The 11,619-nt window shown below is 35.9% G+C and overlaps 1 protein-coding gene across 2 annotated transcripts in view; it reads left to right on the forward strand.

Annotated features, from left to right (window-relative positions):
- Positions 1-10,885, forward strand: part of LOC136878996 (centrosomal protein of 78 kDa) — a 411,354-nt gene extending 400,469 nt beyond the window's left edge. For both annotated transcript variants that reach the window (XM_067152670.2, XM_067152679.2), the window contains one exon: positions 7,763-10,885. In XM_067152670.2, the coding sequence (XP_067008771.1) occupies positions 7,763-8,612 (850 nt within the window). In that variant the 3' untranslated portion in view covers positions 8,613-10,885. The remainder of the gene's footprint in view (positions 1-7,762) is intronic.
- The last annotated feature ends 734 nt before the right edge of the window (positions 10,886-11,619 follow it).

The following is an 11,619-nucleotide window of genomic DNA, read 5'->3' on the forward strand; positions in this document are numbered from 1 at the left end:
CTGAATGATGCAAAAATGGAACTTAGGAATTGGGAACATTCAACAGAAGGAATCACAGCAATGGAGGACAGTGAAACTGAGAAGGGATACATCACAAAGGTTCTCGGACTACAGTGGAACAGAAGATCGGACACACTGAGTGTTGAGTTTAATACAGAATTTTTAGCTCTCCCCGAAGTATTGACGAAGACAATCTTACTTTCCTTAATATACAAGATTTTTTATATCATTGGGTTTCTCACTCTAGCACTTCTCCCATTCAAGCTGTTGTTGCAGAAGGCATGGTGCGTAGAAAATGAAACCAAGAAGGTCAAACAGAAGTGGGACACACCATTACCTGAGAGTATCGCTGATGAGTTTCGTAAGCGTTATCAGGAAATAAACTGCTTAAGGGAAATGGAAGTTCCTCGACTAATCACAGGCGGTGTGAAGGAAAGGAATCGATGGTCGCTTCATACTTTCGTAGACACCAGCCAACATGCTTATGCTGCTGTGATCTTTTTACGAACTGAAAGTGACCAGAAAGTTTCAGTGCAGCTGCTGTTAGCTAAAGCCAGGGTAGCCCCACTTAAAACCATCACTATTCCCAGGCTGGAATTATTAGGCTGCCTAGTTGGAAGTAGACTCGCATCAACAGTTAAGTCTGCTCTACATCTACAAAATGTGAGAGAATATTTCTGGGGTAATTCTTCAACCACATTAGCCTGGATAAGAAGAGACGAACCATAAGCTACATTTGTTGGCAACAGAGTAAAAGAGATCAGGAGTTTAACAAGTCCAGAGGACTGGAAACATATTCCAGGAATACACAATCCGGCTGATCTCATATCAAGAGGATGTTATCCGACCCAGCTGAAGGAATCGCCATGGTGGAAAGGTCCGGAATAGTTAAAACGACCAGAAGAAGAGTGGCCATTTAATCAGCTGGAAGACAATGAGGATGAAACCACAATCCTAGCAGAAAGGAAGAAGTTGGACTGCACTATGACAATGCTAAGTCTAGAAATGACAAGAAATTTGAGTTTTTCTCAACGAGTTAGGGTTATGGCATGGATTCCTAGATTTTGTAGTAATGCAAGGAAGATTAACTGCCATGCAGGTCCCCTACACTTTTTAGAAATAAAGGCAGCACAGCTGATTGTCATCAAAGGTATTCAATCAGATTCATTCCCAGCTGAAGGTGATAACGTCAATGGGATAAATGTTGTCAGAGATGAGGAAGGTCTCATCCGAGTGAAGACCAAGATTGTGATGAGAGAGGATCTAATGAACTTCAAATACCCATTGTTGCTACCTAAGGAACATAAAATAGTTGAGGCACTGATTATGGAGCAACATCAACTTCATTGTCATGCCGGTTTGCAGTTTTTTATGGCTTATTTGAGGAAAAGGTATTGGATAGTGCAAACTAGGAGGACTATAAAGAAAGTGATAGCAAGTTGTCTGCAGTGTAAACGTCACAAAGTAAAGAATGCTGAAACAGAGTCTGTCCCTCTACCTAATAATCGAGTAAAGGATGCCAATGTTTTTGAAGTGGTTGGCATTGACATGGCAGGACCATTAATTCTGAGAGGTAATTCTAAGGTATGGATTGTTCTCTACACCTGTGCCGTCTTCCGGGCAGTCCATTTGGAACTAGTTTCGTCATCAAGTACCGAAGCCTTCATTCTTTCATTGAGAAGATTTATCCATTATCTATTCTGACAATGGTACTAATTTTGTTGGGGCTTCCAATGCATTAAAAGGCCTAGATCTCCAAGAATTTCAGCAACAATCTAGGTTTCAAGAAATAGAGTGGAAGTTCAATCCCCCTACTGCAAGTTGGTGGGGAGGATGGTGGGAACGTCTGGTCCGTTCCATTAAAGAATTGTTGAGACGAATGCTCGGAAGATCTGTACTCACTAATGAAGAATTACTGACTTCGCTTTGTGATGTAGAGGCCGTTATTAATGAACGCCCACTGACATATATCAGAGGATCCTGAGGATTTAAATCCTTTGACACCATCAATGTTTCTTAGCGATGTTGGAGAGGGTTTTGTACAAGATATTGATCATCTCGAGAAAGAGAAGTTCCAGGCACGCCTGCACTACCGACAACACCTGATGCAAGAACTGAAACAACGCTTTAGGAAGGAATACCTGTCCCAGCTGATCCAACGTCCCAAAGGAAAAGGAACATCGACTTTGAAGGAAGGTGATGTGGTTCTGGTTGATTACGAGCAACAAAAGAGAGTGGAGTGGCCACTAGCAAGAATAGTGTCTCTCTTTCCTGGCAAGGACGGTGTATCTCGGGTAGCCAAGTTAAGACTGAAAGATGGAACACTGATAAGACCTATTGAACGACTTAGACACTCGTGGGGACCCCTTAGTTTCCAAAGCCTCTTCACCTGATAACGTTCCCCATGGGTACAGAACCCGTAGTGGTTGCAGAGTGGTCCCCAATCCAAAATACTCTTCTTAAGTTATAGACTATGGAACTGTGCTGAAGAAAGGGTCCTGTGATATTTGCAGGCATAAGTTATTTGTGATATCAAAGTGACTGAAATTATTCCCACAATTTCAGGGTGGGAGAAATGTTGAGAATTTAAATTGTTTTGAACTGTGTAGGATTTTTACGCTCTTTTGTTTTTGGTTGTGTATCGTATCATGGCGACTCTTGGACCAGTGAAGTGAATTAGTGTTGTTGTCTAAGTCTGTAATCTATCATGATTATGTGTTGTTATTGAGTTTAAACAGTAAATATATTGAATCTATGGAGTCAGATCGAGTTTATTACAACAGTCAGTATAGGAGGGGCGTTATTTGAAGGAGCAAGTATGGGGTCGTATTTAACGAACTAGAGGGAGTCTTTAATTCTAAGGATTTAAATATCTGAGGGACTTTACTATGGTTTGGGTTGACTGTATTTAATAACTTAGGCATTAAAATATGTAGTGGACTTCTGACTTCCGTGTCATCATTAAGATTACGATCGTTATTATACGTCCTGTCCAAGAAAATGTAAATACTTTCTAATTCGTTCAAAAGTTTACCTTTGCCTGTATTCCTGATTATTGTGAGATCTTTTTCTATTGTAGTGAACTGGTGTCGAGTTTCCTTCATGTGGGTGCTCATTGCCGAGTATTTATTATGTTTTTCGGCATTGAAATGTTCCATGTACCTTATATATAAGCTACGCCCAGTCTGTCCAACATAAGATTTTCCACACTGAGAACATGTTAATCTATAAACTATTTACTGAAAGTATTCGCAATTTGGTGGACTACTGGGCTACTATAAGTGAAAATGGCGTACTTAGTTCTTTTTGGTTTGTCGGGTATGAGCTTCGTGGATAACTTATTTTTTATTTTGTGGATTAAGCGGTTTACCATCTCGACCTTAAACCCATTAAGTCTGGCTAGGTTTCTTATGTAGTTCAACTCATTCCTTAAGTTAGTAGGGGAAAGAGAGATTCTTAGTGCTCTATAAATTAAACTATGAAAAGATGCTTGTTTCTGGGAGCCAGGGTGTAATGAGCAATTATTTATAGTTATCGGAGAATGTGTAGGCTTTCTATATATTTGAAATTCAAAAGTGTTATTGGTTCATGTAACTGTTATGTCTCGAAAATTTAAGGAACCCTTGTCTTCACCTTCCTTAGTAAAACTCAGGTTAGGGTCGATATTGTTTAATTTTTCCAAAATTTTGCTACTATTGGTAACATCTTTATTAATTATTACGAATGTATCGTCCACGTATCTCAACTATAAGCAAATTCCTTTAATATTAGTTTTTATTTTTGTGTGTTCAATTGAGTCCATGTAGATGTCAGCTAGGATGCCCGATATTAGGTCACCCATTGCTAAACCGTTCTGTTTATAATATTTTTTGTTAAATGTAAAATAATTGTTGTCCAGAACAACATTTAATAGTTTCATGAATTCATTGATTTCCTTTCTACTGAGGCCACTATGTTTACAGATATTATCATAGATGATGTTAACTGTGTCACTAGTCGGAATATTTGGGTACATATTAATCACATCGAAAGAGCATATTGCTTGATTTGGTTGAAGATTAAATTTTCTTAAAATCTCACAAAAATCTATTGAATTCCTTAAGGGCTGCTTGTTATTAAACACGTAATGTCTCTTAAGTAAGCCATGGATGTACCTAGAGGTTTTATAAGTTGGACTGTTGCGGCATATCATGGAATATCATTTTTATGTACCTTAGGAAGAGCTCTTGCCACAGGAATATCCGGATTCATATTTACGAGTTTCTGTTGATCTTGTTCATTAAACAGAAATGTTGAATTCTTTATTATTGTCTTTAAATTACATTGTATCTTGACCAGTGGATCTTTTTAACAACCGTGTACCCATTACTGTTAAAGAAATCCTCTGTTTTTTTAATATATGTTTCTTTGTCTAAGAGGACTATTGATCCCCCCTTATCAGCCTTAGTTACCACAATGTTGTTGTTTACTATCTCAGTTTTTATACTCTGTATTAGTGTATGTTGTCTGATATCAAATTTAGCATTCAAATCTTCGGCTAGCCTAGGAAGTTTATTCTTTATTTCTGTTTTTATGTCACTTTGTATTTCATACGGGAGTTTAGAAATGTTGGTCTCTATTTCGGCCACTATGTCTACCTCTTTTTTCTTATTAGGCCAATTGTATTTAGGGCCTTTATTTAAGAGCTCCATCTCTTTACCTGAAAATTGTGTATTAGTCAAATTTATAACCGTAGCAGTGTTGGTGTCTAGAAGGTTTATTCTCTGTCTATCTGTACTTTGTTTAGAATGTTGTGTTTGCAATGCTCTCAATTGCATTAGTTTCTTATCCAGTGTCGCCTGTTTCTTATTCAACAAGTGCGTTAATTTGTTATCTATGTGTTGTTGGAACGATTTCCATTCTAATGGGACCAGTACTTGGGCCACTGTCAAATGTGTCTTATAAAGTTGTACATTTAACTGCGCCTTCTTTTTATATAACGCCTTAATTTAATTCTTTATCCAAATATCTTTTATTTAATTTTGAACTTTGTTCATATTATAACTATTTAAGTTCTTTCTTTGGGTTGATTTCAAGAATTTCGGAATCAATTTCAGTCTTAGACAATGTTTACAAATTTTTGTGTTAAGATTGAGAAATCTATTTAATTGACCTCTTGTCTGGTTGGCTATCACATTACAAACCGTTATTCTCGTCATTATTCTTTATTGAAGAATAGCTAATCACAAAGTTTATACAAGGAGTAATTTTAATACCACCTATTCAATACAATTTATTCCACTATTGTGTGGTTAAATACACATGGAAATTATCAGAAATTTGAAGGGTACATGTTTTGCCCACTGTTTATTGGGCATCATCAGCCTCAATCAATCTTAAAACACACATGGTCTAAGGAGTCGTAATAATTTACATAAAACGTATTGAAGAATATTTACAAGTGTTAATACTGTGGATGAAATATGTTTACAGTACAAAAATATTGAATAAAACAGAATTTATGCTAAAATCACTTTGAAAAATTGAAACGTTCATCTAAAAGTAATTGTCACACATTGTTTTTTAAAAAACTAATCTATGTCTGACACTGGAATGGATCTTTTTGATAAAAAGCTTGAACAATATATATTACATTTGGAAAACAGAATATAAAAAATAAGGCATCACAGGACAAGAACAAGACAGTTAAAAGATACAGTATTTGCTCATGTATGAGGCCAAAATTTAAAATAAGGATGAAAATATGTAGTCGAATTGGAGGCGGTATAGATTAAGACGTCTTGGAAAGTTGGATAAAAATCATAGTATGTCGTGAAGTGCTAAAAAACATCGAAGAATTTGCCGTAAACGCTGCTAAAAATATCCAATTAAAAGAAAGTAGGTTGGACGACAATTTCATGTAACCAGAAAATGCCTCATGTAGACATGGATGTCCGTAGTAAACAATGTTGTCAAAGTATTCTCAAGATGTAACTTATGTCCTAATGTATCTGCAGCATTAGTTTGTTTGAAGTTCCTACTTCTAGTGTAGTATCGACGCTGTGGAGGTGCGTTAGGACCTTAGACCATGTGTGTTTTAAGATTGATTGAGGCTGATGATGCCCAATAAACAGTGGGCAAAACATGTACCCTTCAAATTTCTGATAATTTCCATGTGTATTTAACCACACAATAGTGGAATAAATTGTATTGAATAGGTGGTATTAAAATTACTCCTTGTATAAACTTTGTGATTAGCTATTCTTCAATACAGAATAATGACGAGAATAATGGTTTGTAAAGTGAAATGGTGACCGTAACAAAGTGTGATAAGCATACCCTAGAACCCAAATTGATAGTGGATTATAATGAAAACATGGGACCAGTGGATTCTGCTGATACGCAGCTCAGCTTCATCGAGTCGGGAAGAAAGTGTATCAAATGGTACAAAAAACTTTTCTTTCATATTCTGGACATTATTTTTAGGAATGGCTGCATAATAATGAAGATGCTAACAAAATCAAACGTGTCCCTGAAGGAGATCAGACTGAACTTCATTCGCCAAATGCTGGAGCAGTTTGGCAGCCGTCGGGAAACTACAAGGAAAGGAGGCTGTCCATCATCCTGTCCACCACCAATGGGACTTGTGGAAAGACACTTCCTATCTCCTATATCAGCTACCGCGAGCAAGAAAGGGCCTACCAGAGAATGTGTTGTGTGTTCCAGGACAAATAAGACAAGCCATAAGAGGAAGGAAACTAGATATGAATGTGTCAAGTATAGTGCTTCACTTTGTGTACACCCCTGCATGGAAATTTACCACACTAGTAAAGTTTCAATGGAAATGTGAAGGGATAATGGTTTAATTTCATTTTTGGTCATAAAACTTTGTAAATAGTTGTAAATATAAATATTAGCCTATTTCAGCTAGTGTGAAATTATCCAAAATAACCTGGGATTGGGGCATGCATAAGCAGGAAAGATACTTGGGAGTGAAAAGGTTAACAGGACAGCCATTCATTATTCAAATTAATTTTGCACCTTGCCATAGTGGAAATATTATCAAAGACTTCAAAACAAGAAATATTTGTCACACCACTGTACGAGGTAATTCACCTGATACAAATCAAATAAAAAATGTATGGATTTTGAAGAAAATAGTGAGGGAAAAGAGACCTCATACTAAGTTGCAACTGATTGAAGCTGTTCATCTGGTATCATGGTGTGTGATTGAAACCCTCCAACATCTGTTGAATGCCATGCCAAAGAGATGTGAAACAGTTTTGAGATCCAAAGGGTATGTGATCAAGTACTGAAGGCAGAAGGATAGTGTCCTTATTTGGCACTATATTTATTAGCATAGTTCTTTCCAGAAACAAACAGTATAGAAAATTTCTACAAAGGGGTACACTCATCATTTCACAGGATAATAATCATGCTTTCAAGAAATGTATATAATTTATTTGGTTTCTGAGTACCTGTCACTATAAAACATCAAAACTGTCATCCAAAGAAAAATCAATGAGTTGTTATTAATTTTTCTGGCACTGTATTTCCGATTTGTTTTTATTTTATTTTTGATTCCATATTCCTTAATGATATTGTAGGTCTACCATGAGAAAATATCTCAATAAAAAAGTCCAAAACTGTTAATCAAAAATTGATTCCAATTGAATTTCAGTCTTTTTTGCTTGACATATATTTGGTTAGTAAACCATCCTGATAACACTGTTCTTGTAATCCATTTAAAGTAAGAATTTATTTTCTTTGTGTGTTCTGCTAGGGCTGCTGATTTACTGGAACTGGAAGAATCTCAAGAAATTCAGCATCAGTCTCAAGATGAACCCCAAACTCAACACTCAGTAATAAAAAAATCACATAGCGCACATGTAAATAGCTCCACATCACATCACAGGCCTTGTAGAATATCCAAATCTGCTAGTGTATTTTCTCCAGAAGAAGCTGCACCAGTTCAAACTATTGAGAAAGAAATGGGTGATTGTTTGAAATCAAGTAGATTACCTGCTAGCAAAAGTAGTAAACCCATTAAAAGTAAGCCAGTCTCTCCAAATCCTAGAAAACCAAGGGTGAAACTCACTCAGAAAGTAGATGGTGTTACACGCAAGCCAAAAGTACGCAGATCAGTTCCTCTGATTTCTTCCGGTTCACTATCTGGTGATCATACTGATAGAGGTTATTCCTCAGAATTAGAAAATAGAATGATATCAAAGCAAAGTGAATCATTGATATCACCTAAATCAGTACAAGTAACCAAAGTTCAAGAAATATTTGAAGATCTAATTCAAGAGTATGATAATAATGGTACTTTAATGGTAAAAAAGAGGAATGGTTTAATAGACAGAAAGCTTCAATCCCTTGAAAATGAAATGTTAAAAGATGTAGTCAAGACAAGATCAAGGCTTCTGAATGGAATGAAACCAAAGCCATTGAATGTTCCTTCTTTATCTGTAAGAAGAAAGGTTAATCACAAACTGGGAAAAGCAGCATCAAAAGAAGGCAAATCTCAACCTGAATATGACACTGACAGTTCAGGTAGATCCAAATCATGGTCTGTTTTTTCAAAGTCTTCATCAGTACGTAGTACATATTCAACAGAAGATGATGTGTACTGAATGTAGCAGTTTTACTACTTTAAACCTGCAGTTGGTATATTTATTTAAAACTGCATTCTTAGAGGAGCATGTCGCATATTTTATTATACCTTTTGTTTGTCATATGTGATACACTATTATTGATACTATATTTTTAATACTTTGGTCAGATAAAATTTATCTTTTATCTATTGTGATATGGCCGCATTGTGTATTTATTTTTATAACATGAACTTTGATATAATATTTATTATTTGTTTATATAATGCAGAACATGATATATATTGTTTACAAATATTATCCTACATTATTTGTTATTATTCTTGTCTTTTAATCCTGAGAAGACAGCTCAGAAGTGTTTTCTGGCTGCATCTGTACAGTGACATTTTATTACCTACCATCGAGTAGTTGTTGTGTAATTTCAGTATAGTACCATATAAGAAGAAAGTGTACAGGAAATGTGATAAAATTCACTCTACTGCCCAATGTCATCTTTGTAAAGTATGTACTGTATTTTCTTGCATAATTAATGCCCTTGCATAATTTTCACAACCTAACTTTTTTTATTTAAAGTAGGGAGAAAGAAATGTTTGATGCACTCAATTTCTCAAAGATTCACTGCACTGTTCCAGATGTGTTTTGAAATAAATATATCATGTAACAAACCTGGCATTCCAAACACTGCGCAACATCCTGTTATCACCCATTCATTAGTTCATTGAATGAATCAGCACACACGACTGTTGACGCTCTATTCCAGTTTGTTACAAACATATTTTATGAGTGTTTTGGGTACACACATGCTCCGTGATCTCAAAATTGTTTTTTAATCCACAGTGTGCAAGTATTGGAGTAATACTGCACCTTATACAGTAAACTCACAGTGATCAGCTGTGGTGAAAACACATGGGAATAGAACAGTGGGTTGCAAGTGGGCTATACAGTGTCTGTGCAACATGTGCTATTGGTGGAAACAGAAAACTGCACTTCAAGTGATCAACAAGTCTCGCAAAGCACTTTGCAAGTGGCAAGTAGAAGAGGGTCTGTAGAAATATGTGATTTTGGTACACAACAGTGGATATGCCGTTTCTCACTAAATGCTGTATTTTAAAGGATGAGAAATAGCTACAACACACTGGGTCAGTGCCTCGGATTTTAAGATTAGCCAAGGTTAATTTTATGATGAAATTAACTTTTTCTTCAACGAAAACCACCATCATGCCAAAGAATGCCGAATGATTTCATAAAGAAAGGTTATCGATTTTCATCGCTTCATTATTGGGAAGTGGAAAGTAAAGAATTATTTGCTTTCTCAAATAGGAAATGCAGATCAGACACCAATCAGTTTTGATATGCCACATAGTCAAACAATTGATAAGAAAAGGACGTTGAGTGTTACTGAATGCTCTACTGGAAGAGAGAAACAACAGTGTACTACAATGCTTGCTGTAACACCTGATAGTAGAAAGCTTGCATCTTAGATTGTTCTGAAATGAAAAACAATGCCGAAAGTAAAATTTCTGTGAGAGATCCACATTCGTATCCAAGAAAGAGGGTAGATGGAGATGTCACTTGTACATGATTGAATACAAACGGTTTGGGAAAATCGAGCAGGATCTCTGCTTGATGCCCAGCCCTCCTTGTGTCGGACAGCTTCGGCCACCTGAGGGAAAAACTAAGAGACTATTGGAAACCATGAAAACTAATTTGACAGTGATTACTAGTGGATTGACATCAGTAATTCAACCCTGGGAAGTTTCTATAAATAAATCATTCAAGGACAGTGTGCAGAAACTCTGTCAGTGCTGGATGGTGGAAATTGTGCGTAAACTTACTCCAAGAGGCAAGATTCGGAAACCACCTATGTGGAACTCCTTTGTGAGTGGATGTGGCATGCTTGGGACATCATATCTTTGAAGATGATCAAAACTTTAAAAAATGGAATCTCAAATATGTTAGATGGGAGTGAAGGTGACTTATTATGGATAGATGTGAGCAATGATAATGGTAGCAATTCTTCCTGCAATGCCAGTAGTAATGTCAAAGATGGTAGCCTTTGAAAGGTAAGACATTTCTTTTCCTTTTTGCCAGTACATCATTGTTACTTATGTGATTCATTTTTCAGTTAATTCATTTTTATTTTGTTTCAGGTCTTATTATCAGCTTGTAATGAGAAGAATATTTTCCAATGCTGGCAATTCAAACCCCTGTGTCCAACTTGCCTAATGTACTCTGTTTCACTGAAGAAAATGTATGCTGTCATTTTACGCCAAATTACGATGACTGCAAATGAGTTGAACCAATTTTGTGTATATTTGATGTATCTTTTAAATGTAAATATTATAAAAGAATTTTTTTATATCTGAATTCCTTGAATAATTTATGCACCAAAATTTTTCACCTGTATATTTCATCAAAAGAGTGCATTAATTATGTGAGAAAATATGGTATATTCCACATTTGATATTCTCTCAGTCAAAGAATATAAAAGGTCTTCTCTGCTACTATATACTCATACTATCAAATGACTTCTGAATATTATATTTGTCCATCTTTGTTTAAATTTGGAACTTCAAATCTCCTTGCTAGGCACTAGCACTGGTATGATACCACTTCATTCATGCCTTCAGTGTTAAATGTTTCCAGAATATTCAGTCCTGTAGTATTTATAATATCTTACAAGTTCAAGCTCACTGTTTGATATCTATGTATTATTTCAGTTGCATGACTTAAGGTTAAAATTTTTAAGGAAAACTGATGCTAATAGAATTACCACTAACAAGGTGAAATACATTAGAAGAACTGTGGGATATACTCAATGGGATCATAAAGGAAATGAAATGGCAATGAAATCATTCAAGGACAGTGTACAGAAACTCTGTCAGTGCTGGATGGTGGAAATTGTGCGTAAACTTACTCCAAGAGGCATGTCTCGGAATTAGCAGTACAATATATACATAATTCTCAAGAAAGGTGGAAAAATCATATTCAAAGACTACCCTAAAGGAACAAGGTCCATAGGTCATCC

Source organism: Anabrus simplex, chromosome 1 (genome assembly GCF_040414725.1).
Source record: "Anabrus simplex isolate iqAnaSimp1 chromosome 1, ASM4041472v1, whole genome shotgun sequence".
Lineage (NCBI taxonomy): Eukaryota > Metazoa > Arthropoda > Insecta > Orthoptera > Tettigoniidae > Anabrus > Anabrus simplex.